Below are 19,121 nucleotides of genomic sequence, written 5' to 3'. Positions count from 1 at the left end.
AATAATACAAGGCAAAACAGTTTTCGAACGATTAGCAATGACTTTTGATATAATTTTATAGGCCACATTACACAAGCTAATGGGTCTATAATCAGCAACAACAGAAGGGCATTTCTTCTTAGGAATAAGAGAAATATAGGTATGATTAAGAGAAGGAGGAAAAACACCTGTATTTAAAGCTTGAAGGATCGCGCCCTTCATGGAAGGTCCTAACACATGCCAATATTTCTGAAAGAAAGCAGGAGACATTCCATCAGGCCCTGGCGTCGAAGAGGGGTTCATTTCTGCCAGCGCATTCCACACTTCAGCTTCAGAAAACTGTTGACTTAGTTCCAAATTCATAGCTGGTGTAACCCGATCAGCAAGTGCTTCCAGAAAATTTGTTGAGCTTCTTGGATTAGAACTCTCAAAGAGAGCTCCAAAATAGTCTAACAGAATTTTATCACGCTTAAAACCAGTTCGCCACACACCATCCCCATCTTTTAATTTATCTAGCCTATTCTTTCTTCTTCTCTGAGAAGCTTTCATGTGGAAATATTTTGAGTTTTTATCTCCCTCTTTCAGCCACAAGGCTTTTGAACATTGTCACCACATAACCTTGTCTCGCTCCAACCATTTCTGAAAATCTTCTCGAGCCTTGATATGATCAGATTTGCATTCTGCTGTTGGATCCGAGACACTTAGCATTTCCATATTCAGCCTAGCCAACTTCAATTGCTTCTGCACATTACCAAAACAGTTCCTGTTCCACAAATTCAGTTGAGTCCCACACTCCTTAATATTATGGATAATATGATCCAAATCGTGACCCCCTTCTACTCCCCTCCAATTAGCTTTAATAATATCCTCACAACCCTTTTCCCCGACCCATATTTCTTCAAAGCGAAAAGGGCATTTAAAATGCCCATGATCGCTATCAGCTTCAGTAATCACCCAGATGGGGGAGTGATCGGAATATGCAGCCACACCATGGGAGACACCTGCAGATAGGAAAAAGTCGAACCATGGTTGGTTTGCCAGTACACGGTCAAGTCTCTCACAAATACGCCACTCACCTCCTCTACCATTTCTCCATGTAAACTGATTTCCTTTAAACCCCAAATCCTTGACCAAACATTCATCAACCACATCCCGAAAAGCATTAATCTGCCAGTTAGGCCGAGGTAAAGCACCACATTTCTCATCATGATGCAATACTTCATTAAAATCCCCAATCATCATCCACGCCTCCCCATCCCTTCTATTTAAATAACGTAACACATCCCAAGTCTTACAACGTTGTGAAACTTCCGGAAAACCATAGATACCCTTAAGGTACCAAGAGCCCACACCCATAACATCATCAACCCGAGCATCAATATGGCAAACCGAATAATTCATAATAGTTAAAGAAATATCCCTACCCCACAATAAAGCAAGACCACCTTTTCTCCCATTACTATCAACAACTAAACAATTCACAAACCCCAATTTAAATTTGCATACCTCAAATTCCTTTGCAGTCAGACACGTTTCCTGGAGAAACAAAATATCGAGAGCTTCTCTCCACACCAAATCACAGAGAGTTCGAATGCCCTGTGGGTTCCCAAGTCCACGGATATTCCAATTGAGAATTTTCATTGCCTTCGGCGAGGCTGAGCAACAGCCACCGCCGATATGACGTCATCTCCCTGGAGAGAATCAGGCAATTAACCACGTGAAGAAGCTCCTCATTTGGTCGGTCTTCCATTGTCATTATCATCAGGAGGACGAACCTTCCGTTTCAGAGCAAGGTTGGAAGAAGGGGAGCCCTTATCTGTGGAATAAGTAGCTAATGAAATACTTGACATCCGCTTCCATTTCCTACTAGAAAAACCATCAGGCCGATCCACCTTTGTTGGGTCTTGACCTTCACTGCCCAGCCCTTCACAAACAACATGAGCCCCATTTGGTTCCACAGCTTGTAAAGATGGCCTAGACCCAAGCCCATCACCCAAACCAGGCCCATTCGGTTTAGAGCCCTTAACAGAATCTGAAATATCCTTTGAAAGGGGAACTTCCATTTTAGGAATTTCATCAAACATATGATATACACCCCCTACCAGGATTTTGAATTGTACCATCACCAATAACTGTTTCCATATTAGCAGATAACTCCCCAATCCCAGCAGGAACATAACAGTCAGTGGCATTACCATTTAATTCCTTGATCTACGCCGAGAAAATGGGAGACGTTTCAACCCGTTTTCCAACTGCTGCACTGTCCCCTGAGACGTAGAAGCTGGTGGAGAAGCACGCCGGCCAGACCGCAACCCATTACGTTGATTCCAAGTTCGACCATCTCGAAACAAATCCCCATAGCTCGAGGCCCGTAACCAGGATCCGTAGGGGAAGGATTCATCAGAGGCACCCGGAGCAGCATGTGTTCTACGTTCACATTCCCGATCTCCATGACCCAGACAACCACAATAGTAGCAGAAATTAGATAAATGCTCATACGAAAACAAAACCCAGTATGATTCATCTGCCCCCATGGAAAATCGAGTACCTCTCAGCAAAGGCTTCCTCACATCCAGAGTTACTCGAACCTGAAGAAAATCCCCCCACGCCAGTTCCCCATTGTCCAGATCCACTTCTATCACCCGACCAATTTTTGCACCTATACGCTGCCCTACACGTTCATTCCGCGCCCGAAGGGGAAGATCATGTAATCTGACCCAAAAAGAAGCTTCTCAGATTTTTATTTGATGCACCTGTTTACTCCCGTCCACTTCCTGGGCTAAAAGAAGATGCTTATCGAAGGACCAGGGGCCTTCTCTCAAGACTTTCTCCTTGTCACGCAAGTCTTCAAATTCGGCCAAAAAAAGATAAGCGTTAAGATCTCAGAATTTCACCCCATGCACCAATCTCCATGCGCGCTTCATCGTTATTTTAAAAGCATCCCGGTTGAAGTGTTTTTCGGTAAAAAGAGATAACACTAATCCCTTACCATTGCACAGAGAAGATTCCTCCAAATCATAAGACTCCACCACCACGGCCTCCTCCTCCTATTCAGTCAGAGATAACCGTTGATACAAATCATCTATATCGTCCTCCATACCGCCTCTGATGAAAGAGAAATAAAAAAAAAAATGAAAGGGACTGTCGTACGGCAGAAAAAGACCTCTACGAAGACCTACAGTCTTAGAGAGGAAAACAATAATCCAAACTTTGGATATTGATTATTGAAAGATTGCCACGCAAGCGAGTCAACTGGGTGCCTCATAAATGCATCATTATTAACTCTTTTCTCCTTGTGCCACTTCATATTGTGAGCTGTTTTCTTACACATATATAATCTTTGCAACGTAGGTCTCAATGGGGAATCTTGCAAGACCTTAACTGGCACCCTTTTCTTACCCTTCCACCTAGACTCTGCATACTGGACATGCTTGTTTCTCCTCATTCTCCTTCCAAAATAAAACACAATGATTCTTGCATGCATGTATGGACTTATACTCAAACCCTAATCTCTTTCTCAATTGTTTCGCTTCATAAAAGTTCTTCAATAATACAGACCCTTCGGGAAGTACCTCGCTAATGAGCCTAATACCATGTTTATTGCTTTTGTTGACATCCCACACAATGACTTAATGTGAAGTAACCGCACAATAAATGACATTTTGGAATGTTTTGTACAACCTAGATAAAGCTCGCGCTTTGCATCTTCTCACATTGTAGAAAAATTTTCAGAATCAGTCCCTCGGCCACTTGAGGCATTGTCGTCAACCTCATCCATAAACATCCCAGCTCCAGTGTCACTCAACATCTCCTCCATCTCATCTCGCTCATAATCATCATCCACATGCTGCAAATAATTCGGATGACCGAATAATCCATCCATTGACTGTGCATACGGCTCACCATGCAGTACCCATTGAGTATACCCCAGCTCCATACCATTCACAAATATATAACTTTCAGCTTTATCCAACCCTATCGCACACAAATTTTTACAACCTCGACATAGACACTTAATGTAACCATGACTATAAGCAGAGGCCCTTGCAAAATCAATTAAAGTTCTTACTCCACACGCATAGGGTACGTAATTATTTCCAAGTCTATCGCCTAGACACATCTAACTTTTGTCCATTTCTAAAAACATCTATCTATTAGTAACACGTATATAGAAAATTCACATGCATGTCATGCTCCAATTCAAATTGCTCTTTCGATAAGGTAGTTGGTCCTATCCCATTCGAGATTATATTATCTATATTGCACATATTCCGTCACTCTACTGCTTTCCACGTCAGTAGAAATTTATGCAGCACCTCCTCATAGGTCTCCAAGTATACATGTTCATATAGAGGGATTGTGACCCTATGAATAGTATACCTGAAGAACAATAAAGGAAGATATCGAAACTTCATACTAAACGTGTTCAGTAGGAGTAACAAGAATGTGCAATACAGATAATATAATGTCAAACTATCCACACTAGACAATTCAAGAATTAGTGTACACCTAAATGTACACTAATTACGAAACAAGTTTAAGGTTATTTGTGCAATGTTATACAATATCTTACAAAAAATACTACAAACAATATTTCCATGTTGTTTGAATTAACAATGTCAAGCAAATATAATAATGTTATATTGTTAAACTAGAGCTTAGATAGAAAAATATGCTCACAAGCTAACTGTCTTGTAGATAAACAATTGAGAATAATCTTGAAGAAATGTCTAAATTTATGTCCAATTACTTAACTGTCACAAACTATCCGACCTTGACAACTCTCAAGGTCGGAGAGACTTGACAGTCAAACAACTTGACAGACATTCATTCAAGATAATTCTCAATCATTCTTGCTAAGATAGGAAGCTTGTGAGCATATTTACAATATCTCACTCCAATTTAACAAAATAACACAACTATTTGTTTGACATTAGTATTATAGATAAAAAAATAAAAATTATTGTTAATATATAATTGTTATTATATATAGAAAGTATTTGTTATTATAATTGTTATTATATATATTTGATTATAATTGATACTTATTTATTTCTTATCTAGTATAATATACTATATACTAGATTATAACACTTAAATTTTAATTGTTATTGTATTATTATTATATAATTGTTATTATATAAGTTATTATATAATTTTAATTGTTATTATTTGTAAATAATATGTTTTGTTGTTATTTTTTTTATAAATAACAATATTATTAATTGTTATTATACAAATTAGATAGTTATTTATTGATAACAATTTATTTCTTAATATTTCTATTATAACTTATAATAATTGTTATTATTCAAATATAATAAATATAATGCATATAGTTGTCTCATTATATAATATCTATTATGCACAAAAAATAATCACACTCTATATATATATATATATTCTTTAATCACAACATATTATACAAATAAACACATAAGTTCACAAATAATAATAAAATATACAAATATAACATACACAAATACCCACAACATATGCTTAAAAAAAATATAACATACACAAAAATCATAGGATATGCTTCAAAAAAATACACACTTCTAAAACACATTAATTTTAAAAATAAACATACACATAAAAACAGTTTTTCATTTTAATTCATAGTATAACACAATCCATACCACGAATAAATATATATAATTCATCAATAACCAATTCAAAACATATTCACAATATATACAATCAAAATTCAATACCCAACTCACAATATTATACCCTAATCTAATTCATCAAAATCCCCAATCAACTCACATTATACACATAAAAAATTTCACTTTTATCCACAATAAAATCACAACAAAATGTATTAATAAAGTTTAGTATATATACCTTGGGCTCATAATATCCTCTTGCAAATCACAAGTTTTCAACAAGCCACAACAAGCAATCTTTCATAAAAATCACAACACTAGCTAGTTAAATACATACAAAAAAAAACACTGACAAATATCATGAAATTGTAAAAACATCAAAAGAAAACATATTTTTACCTTACTTCCCTTTGGGAGGAAAAAAGAAATACACTAATTCTCTCTCACTCTAACTCAAGCTAACCCTCTCTCACTCTAAGCAGAAAATCTAACCCTCTCTCACTCTTACCCTCAATCTCTCCCTCTCTCACTCTAACACTCTATCTCTCTTTCATGCATGGGAGGAAAGCAGTCCTGTGCATGTTTCTGCTTTCCTATGCATGTTTTCATTAAAGACTATCTGTCTATAACTTGACATTTGAACGTTCATTACTTGACGTTCGAACGTTAAATCATCCCGCTCACGTCTATAATTTATCGTTCGAACGGTAAATTAGCCTGTCTAAATTTTCTATAATACGTTCGAACGTTATATTTAAACGTTCAAATGTTTTTGGGTCCCAAAGTTGAAACAGGAAAACTCACGCCACTTTTTCACTTACATTCAGACGTATACCATATGTTCGAACGTATTGAGGAAAAAAGTGTTATTTTTATATATTATATTATATAATATCATGTAAATTAATTTTTATATATTACATTAAAAGTTATAAGATAATATATTATATTATATTATACATATAAATTATATAGTTATTATATTATATTATATATCATGTATATATATAGTTGAAGACTATATATATAAGTATATACTATATATTAGTAGACTATACGTATTTTACAAGTATATCTATAGTTGAATATTATATATAAGTACATATATATAGTCTATAATTATACTACTAAAGTATATAATAAAGTATATAGTCTAATAGTACTCTACTATATACTTAATGTATATACTCTAGTACAATATATATATGGTTGAATACTATATATATAAGTATATAAGTATATACATATAGTATATAATTATATAGACTATATAGTATATAGTCTAGTACTATATATTATACTATATATATATATGGTATAGATTATTTTATACTATATTATATAATATATAATATATTAAATATAATAACTATAAGTATATATATAGTCTAGTAATATATATATTATAGTGTAATACACATAATATACAACATATTATAAAATATGTGTGACACCCCCAGATTCCGCTCAGGATCGAACGGACATCTGAAGCGTCGAGACATGCAACACAAGGTTACCTACCCCCGTTCATGACATATAAGATGCAATATTCCTAACATACATATAGCATTATGCAATATTCGCAGCGAATAATTTTTTTTTTTGAGCAATACTATGCACCAAACTTATAATATCCCAAATAGTTAAATCATAATCCAAGCATACTTAACAAAATAAACATTCATGATTTCAGTACGAGTCTCAAAAGACTGTAATCTCAAAAACATGGAAGGCCAGATTCCATATTTACATTACCAAAATACACTATTGAGGAAGTTCGTCGAGTAACTCGTGTAACTCGACTAATGAGGCCAGAATACTATCCAAGAACTAGCTAGGGAAGCTGTAAGCTCCACGTTGTATTTGCGATGTCTAGTCAACCTCATTCAGTCTACCAATGTCCGCTCCCTGCTCTGATCCTGACACATTGCCTACCATTCGGAGGAAATAGTATTTGGGACTACCACAATGAGATTCGATTACAAATCTCAGTAAGTTAACAGGAAACTCCCACACAAGTTAAAGATGCATGCATGGCAGTAAAAGCATGAATGCAAAATTAAAGTTGTAAGTAAGCATAGCATAACTTGACATAGAGCATGGCATAGCTGACATAACCTAAACTGAAACATGAACTGAATTTGACTTGACATGACATGAACTTGAACTTAAAATATAACATGGGCTAGCAACATAACATGAACGTGAACTTGAAACATAACATGGACTTGAATCATAGCATGAACGTGAACATACATAACATAAACATGAACTTGAGTTTAACATAAACCTGAGCATACCATGACATAAACGTGAACTTGAAGCATAACGTAAACATGAACATAACATAACATAAACGTAAACTTGAATATAACATGTACGTGAATATAACATGACATGAACGTGAACTTGAAACATAACGTGAACATGAACATAACATAACATGAAAGTGAGCTTGAACATAACATAAACGTGAACATAACATGATATGAACATGAACTTAACTTCTTGACATGAACTTGGAATCTTGTTCAATAGACTTAATTAATAACGTGACCATATGGGTGCTACCCTTGAGCCGTGTGTCCCTTTCGATTACCGCATCACAACACATGTATTTACACCAGCTGTGAATGCGTTAATATGTACTCCATAGTTGTTGTGGGCCCACGTATTCTACGCGTCACAATTGCTGTGTCTCACGTAGTGTATGCTCCATAATTGTTGTAGCCCCATACTTCATGCTCCACAGTTGTTGTGGCCCCATGAATTGTTTGTGCCACACTTGTTGTGAGCACATGTAAAATAAAATATGGCCCTATCGGCGTTAGTGCCTGGCATGCTCCGGTGACCAGCTAGTTAGGCCTCATTCGCAACCTCTTGACTGTACTTGGTCAACCTAGGGAATTTCAATCCTATTTAGACACTCCAGCATGAACCAAAGAGTTCCACCAGGATATTACCTCATCCTATCACTTAGGGCCATGATTGACGTGAATAAGTTAACATGAATGTGATCTGAAATTTAACTTAACATAAACTTGATCTGACTTCTTTACTTAACATGACATACTTGCAATGGCGAATATGACATGATATGACATACATGTAACATATGGCATACTTAACATGGCATTCTTATAACATATAGCAATACATGACAGAATATATTGTGTAATAGATAAATATTCGTGAGAAAATAAATCATGCATAACAGATAAACATGTAATGACGTAGCATGGCATGGCATGGCATATGTAACAGCCCGCTAGAAATTCAATTGTGGAATTTCTTTTGACTTTAGGAACCTCGTGAAGACCCCATAAGTTTTCACGAATCCATTAATCGTATAGGTTTTAGTCTTAACTACATAGTTAGTGTTACTATTTACTATGGTATCCGAAGTGCGATTTTAATTATTTGAGATAGTTAGAAGTGTCAGAATACATTATAGTCTACACCAATAGGCTTAATTGAATATTTAGGATTTTTCAGTACTAAGTTTATTACGTTTATTTTTATAGTGAATAGTAACCTCGGTAAACGTACTAAGCACAGTGTTTTCAAAATCACAGTGTGTAATATCCAAATTAGTTTAGCGAAATTTTATTTGGACACATGGAAAGATTTTAGAAACCTTACTCTTCCAAGTCTACTCCACATTTGGAAAATATATTGAGCTGATTTTTATAGATATTATTGGATAGAATATTTTGAGATAATCTTTTATAGATATTTTGGGTAGGAGAAAACCACACTCAACTCTCAACTCCAGCCTTATCATCTTCCTTATCTCGTCCATAAGGATCTCCAGCCAGCACCCACGAACTTATCTTCATTTACACCTTCCAATAAAAGATTATCAAACACTCTCTCTCGGACAGCTTTTAGGAGTTCTTTTGTACGCCCATTTAAAAACTTTTGTAAGTGTTTTATCATAAAATCTCCTTCATATAAGTTGTTTCTTTTTAAGTCTAGTTTACATGGATATCTTATTTGCCCCATTTGAAGATCATTTGGTCAATCAAATATTGTGTAAACTATAGAAAGGTCATTCTGGGAGATAAACTGGAGAATATATTATAATTTGGAGTTTTTGACCAAGCTAATGGATAGATATTGCTCCAAAATTTTTATGGAGTATTGTTAACATGTATATATGACTATTGGTTGAGGATTTTTGCATGATTAAAGGTTTTGATGAAAGATTTTCTTAGATTTAGAAACTTAGAAACTGGAAGAGGAAAAACAGTTTCTGTTTTGAGAAAGTTTAACTCTTTGGTGGTCTAAACCTATTCTAATGACTTTGATAATTTTATTGAGGATCTTAAGCATCTTATATACATGTTATATTATTATTTTGAAGATATTTGATGTTAGTTTCAAAGATATGAAATTTTATGTAAAGAGATATTCAGATAAGCCAAAATGTGGATGTTCTTGGCTAAATTTATGTTTTGGTTAAGTTTTAACCATGTGATCTTGAATTAGAAGCTTATATATGTTTTAGGACATCTTTTTAAACCATGTGATGGTTTGGTTTGAAGATCACATATTTATAAGTCATAGATCAAAAGGTTGATCAAAACAAGTTGGAAACAAAAATCAATAGAAATAGCATATGAGAATTTTGGCCCTATGGAGTTTTAATAGTTGTGATTAGTTTTAAATTTTTCTAAATTGATATTTGAATTGAGGATAAAATTTACATGAGGCATGTAAATTTTGGTGACTTTTGGAGTTAGTATGCAAAATCCTTAAGTTATGGGTAAAACGGTCATTTTCCTACATGCAGAGAGTAAAATAGAAATTTTACACTTTAAGTTAGTATTTTCCATATTTCAATTTATTATTGATTTAGTGCTAAATTTTAGAATCACTAATTACAATTCCTCGTGATCGCGTTCAAGGTTTTATAAGAAACGCGGAGATCGAGGTAAGTTAGCTTTTAACTTACTAGCAGGATACTGTGTATGTGTGCTAAGTAAAGGAACTACAGTGTATGTATGTGTGTTATCATATATGTCATGCCTTGCCAAGTTATCATGTAATTGTCTATTATACAGAATCTATTCTGTCATCAATTTTTATCTGTTACATAATATATTCTGTTATGTATTACTGTACATTACAAGTACGTCATGCTAAGTATGTCATCTATTACATGTATATCAAGTCATGTAATATTCACTGTTGCAAGTATGTCATGTTAAATATGTTGTCTATTATATGTTATGCCATGTTACGAAATGTTTCTATCTCAAGTTGGTTATATATTTCAAGTTATGTTCAAATCACGTTATGTAACGTCAGAGCTTCAGTCCTTTCGTATTCCAGTCACGTTTCATCTTGATTACTTATGTATGCAGTTACAGCAATTGTGACGCATACACTACGTGAGACACAGCAATTGTGACATGTAGAATACATGAGGCCATAACAACTATGGAGTATGTATTTAAGCAGTTAAAGAATAAGTTTCCGTATAATACATGGGGCCACAACAACTGTGGAGTATGTATTTTTCATGTTAAGTCAAGTTTGTGTAGAATACATGGGGCCACAACAACTGTGGAGTATGTATTTACACGTAAAATACATGAGGCCACAATAACTGTGGAGTATGTATTTTTCATGTTAAGTCAAGTTTGTGTAAAATACATGGGGCCACAATAACTGTGGAGTATGTATTTGCACATAGAATACATGGGGCCACAACAACTGTGGAGTATGTATTTTTCATGTTAAGTCAAGTTTCAGAACAAGTTCATGATAAGTCAAGTTTCAAATCAAGTTCATGTCAAGTCAAGTTCAGTTCATGTTTCAATTTAAGTTATGTCAATTATGCTATGTTGTATGCCAAGTTATGCTTTAATTACTTATGAATTTGATTATGCATTTATGCTTTTACTGTCATCCATACATCATTATTCTGTGTGGAAGTTTTTTGTTAACTTGCTGAGATTTGTAATCAAATCTCACTGTGGTAGTCCCAACTACCATTCCCCCCGAATGGTAGATCTTGTTACAGGACCTGAAGAAGAACCAGGAGCTGACCAAATAGACACAGTTGATTGAGCGACAATGCGACGTCAATGTTAATATAGTAGTTAATGTAAATTACTACTCTCCAGTTTCATGCCCAGAATGACCTTTCTATGGTTAAAAATACTTTTGACCAACTAAATAACCATGTAATGATACGAATAATATATCTACGAAAACTATACTCAAATAGGAATAACTTTTATGATGGATTTATTGTGTGAAAATACTTACAAATGGTAGAAAAGCTCTACGCAAAAAGACTCAAAAATCTGCCCGAGAGAGCACTTTTGGGTTTCTCCCTAAGAACGGGGTGAAGAAGTGATGAAAGGGAAGGAAGTGTGTCTTGCACGACTCAAGACTTCTGGAGGGGGAATATATGGACTTGAATGAACCTTGATTTGATGTGGCTATGTGACATAAAGTGGAGAATAGTGAGGGGAAAGGACTGTCTGCAGAAGCTTTTAGGTATAGAGGTTGATCGGGTGGGTTTCTCCATCTCATCAAGGAGCTGTTGGGTGCAGCCAAGGGAAGTAAATGGTCTGCCACGTGGGGGAGGAAACTTCTTCAAGAATATTTGCCAAGGTGGCCAAATTCGTGGGCCTTGGTGGGGGCCTCAACCAAGTGGGTTTCAATTTGGGGTTTAAAGGGGGTTTGGTTAGGGTTTGAGATGCTATTAAGTCCAAATCCAATTTTTCTTAGCCCAATCAAATATCCAAGATTTAAAAGGTTTGATAATGATGTCATAAATAGGATTTGAGAAGTTAATAGCATGTGGAAGTGATTTAATCAAGTGATTAAACACAATGCTAGAAATTGGAACAACTTGAGACTCTTGAGAATTGAAAGATAGCTCAGATGGTTGACAACTCAATATAGAATTAAGTCGAGGTTTGTTCATCTTGAAGCGAAACGGGTAAATATGAAGCTTGTAAAATTTTTCTTTGATATGGCCAATCATATCATAGTGGCTATAGAGAGGCCTCAATTTTTTTTAGTAAATTAGGGTCTTGATTGAACCAATTTCTATGCTTGAACACCATAATTGATTATTGTTTAAGTAGTTATCAAGGCAACATCAAAATTAGGTATAGGACCAAGCAAGATAGCATGTTGTCGTCCAGCTTGGAAAGTCAAAGAAAGAACACGAGTAATGGGAGGTAAAGGATCCATGAGAAGGATATGATCCCCAACAGTAGAGAAAGAATCACTAAGAATAGTCAAGAAACGAATGAAATATTATTCATGATGACACTCAATAAAGGCTTTAACTGCCCCACATTGACAATTGGAACCACAACCACAAGTAGGAACAAGATGATAAACCATCAACTCATCTCATAGGGTTTTGAGTTGAGTAACATAAGAAGTCATAGAAAGATCACCTTGTTGCAAAGAACCAAGTAATTTCTACAATTGGAAGATGCAACTTGCAACTTCAGTTGATCTCCCTTAACAGACATTTTTGCCACATGGCATGTAGCACTCCACATGGCATGTAGCACTCTGTCCCCCCTTTGACATTCCCAATGGCTAATTATTTAAATTTTCCTATGAAATAATTAATTAAAACTAACTTTCCTTATTTTAGCTTATAACAACTTTTACAATACACCATATATATAAGTTTATCTATCCTTTTTATATATCATTTAATATTCTTAATTTTTTTCTTTCATTACTCATTTCAAATATTTTGTATACCTACCGTTAAATTTATAATATTGTCAAGTCTTTACAATATTTTTCAGAAATTAATATGAACACATTATCTCTCTATTGGAAAAATGATATCAATAGCTCAATAAAAAATTAAAAAGAAAATACATGGGAAAAACTCGTTCATTCTATTTTTTGTGATCTTTTTATCCTTTTGTCATGTCTTTTTTTTTTTTTTTTTAAATAAGAGTCAGTAGCCACACACATAGCAGCCCTGTCCCAAGTTTATTAATAAACCCTCATTTGTGACGGAGGAATACCGTGGAACCAAAAAAAAAAAAACACTTGGGGGTTTACAAAGATAAAACTCTAAAAACTAACCCAAAACCAAGTGTCAAAGAACGCCATAAACCAAGAAACAAAAAACTAACAAGCCCAAAACAAACCAGCAAAACACGAAAACCAAACCTATAAATCAAATTCTAATATACAGAAGACCCAGTTTATCAGTTCTAATCAGACCCCTTAAAAGAGGAGGGACCATAACCAAGGACTCCCAAATAGCGGCACAATCCTCAAATGCTAGCTTGGCCAAAAAGTCAGCAAGGCTATTGCCTTGCCTATAAACATGTCGAATGGAGAAATTTATATTGCAAAGTAATTCCATAAGTTCAATCCAATAATCTTCTAAATACCAAATGGGGCAATTAGAGGCGAAAATCCAGTTTACAACAACCATAGAGTCCATCTCTATTTCTACATTTCTGAATCCCAATCTACGCACATGTCTAACTCCGTGCAACAAAGACATGAACTCAGCATAGTTATTAGTACCAAAATCAAGAGGGTAGGAAAAAGCTAGGACCAAATTACCTCTAGAGTCATGAATTAAACCACCAGCACCAGCCTTTCTCAAGTTCTCACGACTACTCCCATCAATATTTAATTTAACCCAACTTTCCTTAGGACGAACCCAATAGACAACTTTAGAAGGTCTACAATTCTTCCACCTATAAGGAATACATAAATCAGCTAGTAAAATATTATCACATCGAGATAGCGGTTTTAAAACCTTTAGCTTTGCACTTAATTTAACAAGCCAAAATTTAATGCTTCTCCACCGATTCCCACTTTCCTTCCATACGAGCACGGCACCGACGGATCCATAACCTCCAAGTGACAATAGAAGGGATAAAACCCATAATTTGACCCCTGAACGATGACAGGGATGCTTTAGCAAACCAAGCAGAGACAGTTTCCATCCAGGTATTATGTTGATGCCGAAGGAAACCCACTTGCACAGCACATCTCCTCCAAATAACTTTTGCCACTTCACCCGTAGCCAACACATGGTTCATGTCTTCATATTTTCCATGAATACAGTAGTTACATTTGGAAACAATAGGTATGCCCACACTCTAAATTTTGTCATCGACAGTAAGAGCATTATTAGTACTTTTCCACATAACAATTGCCATATTTTTCGGGATACACGGATGCCACATCCAGTTAGCCCATCTAATCTTTGGAGCTTTTACCTGAATAACCTCCCAAGCACTCTTAGAAGAGAAATTCCCATCCTCCTTTTCCATCCAAATTAGACGGTCTTCCCCATCCCTTAGACTACAAAAATTATCAACAATTTCCTGCACCTTTTGAGTACCCACTAACTGACAAAGGAGATCCATATCCCAGCCACTTGTCTTGTAACATTCTTGTACTTTAATTTTTGGTGCCACTATAGGAACTGAAGCCGCCAGAGGCTCATCACCTATCCATTTATCCAACCAAAAGGAGATATCCCCTCTCCTCGGTTTCCATTTGGAATGCTCAATAACATCCGGAATACTCCTGATCACCATCTTCTAGAATCTAGAACCTTTGTTTGGGTTAACCACAGAGATATGATTTTGCTTTATGTATTTGGCCTTGAAAAATCTGGACCAAAGAGAATTTTCAGTTAATAACCTCCAAGCAAATTTCATATGAAGAGCTTTTTGTACCTCATCTAAATTTCGAATGCCAATTCCGCCCTTTTTTGCAAGTACACACATCGAACTCCAAGACTTCCAATGTTTCTTCGGTCTACCATCTTTATATCCCCAAAAAAAATTGCTAAAACATCTGGATATAGAGGATAGGATAGATTTAGGGACCTGCAAAATAAAAAGAAGATGAATGGGAAGACTACCAAGCACATGTTTTAATAGCAACAGGCGAGCTCCATTAGATAAAAGACGAGATTGCCATCCCCCAATTTTATCCCTGATCTTACAAAGAAACTCATCAAAATGAACCGCCTTTAGTCTGCCAGACACAATGGGAACCCCCAAGTATTTGAAAGGTAGCAACCCTTCCGAAAATCCAAGTATACTCAAAATGTTTCTTCGCCTAGAACGAGGAACAATCTTCGAGAAAATAATGGATGACTTCTCTTTGTTAACTCTCTGCCCAGACCAATTTTCATAGATAGTAAGAACCTCAGAAATGGCCCGGATCGACTTTTTATCCCCATTTGCAAAAATCACAATATCATTAGCATATAATAAATGTGAAATAATAGGTGCCCCTCTTGGATGCTGAAAAGGGATGATCCTCCTTTCCTGAAAACTCTTTTTCAATAATCTAGAGAATATTTCTTCCCCCAGGATAAAAAGATAAGGTGACAAAGGATCACCCTGTCTCAGTCCTCTCCCTCCCTGAAAGAAACCTTTTAGAATACCGTTCATAACAACTGAAAACCAAGGCGAAGAAATGCATTGGTGCACCAAACTACAAACTCCCTCCGAGAAACCAAAACTAGCCAAGGAATGGATCAAGAAATCCCAATTCATACTATCATAGGCTTTAGCCATGTCTATCTTCAAAACCACATTACCACCACGAACAGGTTTGTTAATGTTCTGGATCATCTCCTGTATCAAGCTCACATTTTCAAAAATGATTCTCCCAGGAATAAATGCTCCATGTTCCTCTGATATCAATCAAGGTAGTAAATGAGATAGCCGGGTCCCAAGAATTTTTGTGCATGTCTTATAAAAAACTGAACATAGACTAATAGGGCGAAATTTATCAAAGCCTTTTGGGTTATCAACCTTGGAAATGAAAACCAAAAATGAGGCTGTGAATTCCCTTGGAATTTTGCCTCCTCCAAAAAAATCATGTACTCCATCCACCACATCCATGGCAACAATATCCCAGCAGGCTTTATAAAACCCTGATCCGAACCCATCAGGGCCCGGACTACTATCAGTAAGAATGGAAAAAATAGCTTGTTTTACCTCTTGGATTGAAGGAAGTTCTAGCAAATTGACATTGTCATCCTCTTGAATGACTAGATCAATAAGTGAAGATAAATCCGGAAGCTGGAACTGATGATTAGTGGCCAAAAAATTCTGAAAAAAGTCAACAGCACCTGTATGAACCTCCTCCAGAGTTTTCAACCATTCATTTTCGCTAATTTTCATCTGCCCCACCAATTTATGATTATTCGAAGCCATGGCCTTAAAGAATTTTGAGCTTGCTTCTCCCGAATTAAGCCACTCTTGCTTTTCTTGTTGAGCCAAACAAATCTCTTCTCTAGTGTTCCACACATCTAGTTCAAGTTTGGTAGTTAAAGATCCAGTTCTACATCTTCAGAATCACCCAATTGCAGTTGTTCCTCCAATTCCTGCACTCGTCTCTCCAATTGTTTAATATGGAACCCAGTCCATCCGAAAACAGTATAGTTCCATCCACGAAGAGCCCCTTTCAACTTTTTTAGTTTTCTCGCCAACTTAACCATCCCACCACCCTCCTGTACCTCCTTCCATTCATTAGTAACAAAATCAGAAAAATTTTCATGGGTTGTCCACATTTGCTAAAACTTGAAAGGAACATGTCCATACCTCCTATTTTCTGGACTTAAATCAACCTGCAAAAGAGCATGATCAGAAGACAACTTAGCCAAATAAATACCTCCTGCCGAAGGGAATTCCAAAACATGAGCAGAGTTAACAAGAGCTCTATCCAGACGTGCCCAACACCTCGACCTCCCTTCATGACCATTACACCAAGTCATATGATTTCATTGGAAACCCAAATCAGATAATCCAGCCCTGTCAACGAAAGAATTAAATTCCTCCATTGCAATAGGAGGACGAGGATGTCCCCCAATCCGCTCCTGCTCTGATTTGATGATATTAAAATCACCAATAACCATCCATGGAACATTCGAGGTATGTAAGTTACATAAATGATCCCATAATTGCCGACGTTCCCCATAGTAACATTTTGCATACACAAAAGAAATCCACAAGCATTTCCCATTCATCTCTATTGCTGTAGTAATGCTTTGGAAAGACAAACTCAGCACAGAAACTTTCACATTTTTTGACCATAAAACCCAAAGTTTACCCCCTACCTCTTGATTCGAGACACTACCTTCAAAAGAAACATCACTCTGCAAACGACCAAGATGCTGTCCATCAACAAATGGCTCAGCAACTGCAAATACACAAGGTTTCCTGGATCTCACCATCTTCAACAACCTTTTTCTAGAGGTCCCAAGACCTCGTACATTCCCGTATAAAATTTTCTGCATCATCAATGAAATCGTGAAGGCTTGCTTCGAGCCCTTTTAGACATCTTGACTTTAGTTTCCTTTCCCTCATCAACAGTTTTTGTTAATTCTTCAGGATCTGAAATAACTTCTTTGACCGATTGAAAATGAGTATTAGGTTTACACCCTCTGAATCAGAATGGGAGGACACTCGTTGTTGATCATTAGCGTGAACCTCTACTTGAACATCATCAATGTCCATCAGAGGTGGCATTTCTGGGTCAGTTTCAGCATCCATCTGTAAGCCAAGACCCTTTACCTGAGCTGTCTCACATGCCGCCTCATTTACTACGTCATTCTCTACCTGACCATCTACCACAATCATTGACCCTGATGGAACACCACTTGACAACACCATCCCTTCCTCCACCTCCTCAATAATGATGTGTATCAAGTACTAGTTGACCCACATCATCTTCCTGCACAGAAACAACCTCCATAGCCTTACTATTATTCACTTCATTTATTCCTTTCAAAGTCTCAAAAGGAACTAAGTTTGGACTCACTTCTCCTCTTCCACTTCCTCAATAAGAATTTCTGCATTATCCACCATTTCTGGCTGATTATCTTCAATAAAAATTTCTGCATTATCCACCATTTCTGGTTGATTATCTTCAGGCTGAACACTCTCCACTGGGGTGTTATTTTGAACCACATTCTCTAAACCAGGCACAACAGTCCCTATTTGCTCTTTTTCAGATACTAATTCACCTGAAACTTTCTCCTCCCACTTTTTGCCATTCCTATGAAATTTCCAAGTACTTTTATCCCCACCAACTTTACAAGTCTTCTCATTATGCCCTTGGACTTTACACTTAATGCAGAAAGCTGGAAGAGTTTCAAAAATAATTTCCTGTAACCAGCTAGTAGAAGATCCAAGGGATCCAATCCAGAAAGACCGTATTGGAGACTTTGCAGTATCCATCTCCACGCAAACACGAGCACCGTCCGTTCTTGTGGCACACCGAGTAGAATTATCACGACAAATAAATCTCCCAATTGGTGCAATAAAAATTTTCAGAAATGATGAATGAAAGAAATTAGGTGGAAGACCTGGAAGATTGATCCAAACAGGGACCAGAGACGGCTCCTCATCTTCAGAAAATTCTGGCGACCTTCGAAAAGCCCTATAATGGACTCCATCAATATCTGTTACTTCACGGGACAAAGCTTTGTTTAAATCACCCTCTGATTGAAATCTGATAAAAACATTTCGTGGTTTGCTCATA

The 19,121-nt window shown here is 36.2% G+C and overlaps 2 protein-coding genes across 2 annotated transcripts; both read right to left on the bottom strand.

Moving 5' to 3' along the window:
- Window positions 1–585: 585 nt before the first annotated feature.
- Window positions 586–1,620, bottom strand: LOC122313683. Its single transcript, XM_043128892.1, has one exon. The coding sequence runs from the start codon at window positions 1,618–1,620 to the stop codon at window positions 586–588; it is 1,035 nt and encodes a 344-aa protein (XP_042984826.1).
- Window positions 1,621–15,300: 13,680 nt separating this feature from the next.
- Window positions 15,301–18,250, bottom strand: LOC122313615. Its single transcript, XM_043128800.1, has 6 exons — window positions 18,017–18,250; window positions 17,370–17,868; window positions 17,180–17,252; window positions 16,388–16,925; window positions 15,540–16,207; window positions 15,301–15,448 (listed from the first exon to the last, which is right to left on the bottom strand). Exons 1-6 carry the CDS (start codon window positions 18,248–18,250, stop codon window positions 15,301–15,303), a joined length of 2,160 nt encoding a protein of 719 aa, XP_042984734.1.
- Between the last annotated feature and the right edge of the window lie 871 nt (window positions 18,251–19,121).

This window comes from Carya illinoinensis, chromosome 1 (assembly GCF_018687715.1).
Source record: "Carya illinoinensis cultivar Pawnee chromosome 1, C.illinoinensisPawnee_v1, whole genome shotgun sequence".
Taxonomy (NCBI): Eukaryota; Viridiplantae; Streptophyta; class Magnoliopsida; order Fagales; family Juglandaceae; genus Carya; species Carya illinoinensis.
The sequence above is the reverse complement of the archived record's forward strand: the minus strand, read 5'-3'. Positions and strand labels throughout refer to the sequence as shown.

What these genes read in the sequence shown, in the direction of transcription:
- LOC122313683 (XM_043128892.1), bottom strand. Translation starts at nt 1,620, where the DNA reads ATGAAAATTCTCAATTGGAATATCCGTGGACTTGGGAACCCACAGGGC.
- LOC122313615 (XM_043128800.1), bottom strand. Translation starts at nt 18,250, where the DNA reads ATGGTGTTGTCAAGTGGTGTTCCATCAGGGTCAATGATTGTGGTAGAT. An exon ending in GGCTGGATTATCTGATTTGG is followed by an intron (nt 17,253 to 17,369) that starts GTTTCCAATGAA and finishes TCCCTTCGGCAG; the next exon opens with GAGGTATTTATTTGGCTAAG. An exon ending in AGGGATAAAATTGGGGGATG is followed by an intron (nt 15,449 to 15,539) that starts GCAATCTCGTCT and finishes TTTATTTTGCAG; the next exon opens with GTCCCTAAATCTATCCTATC.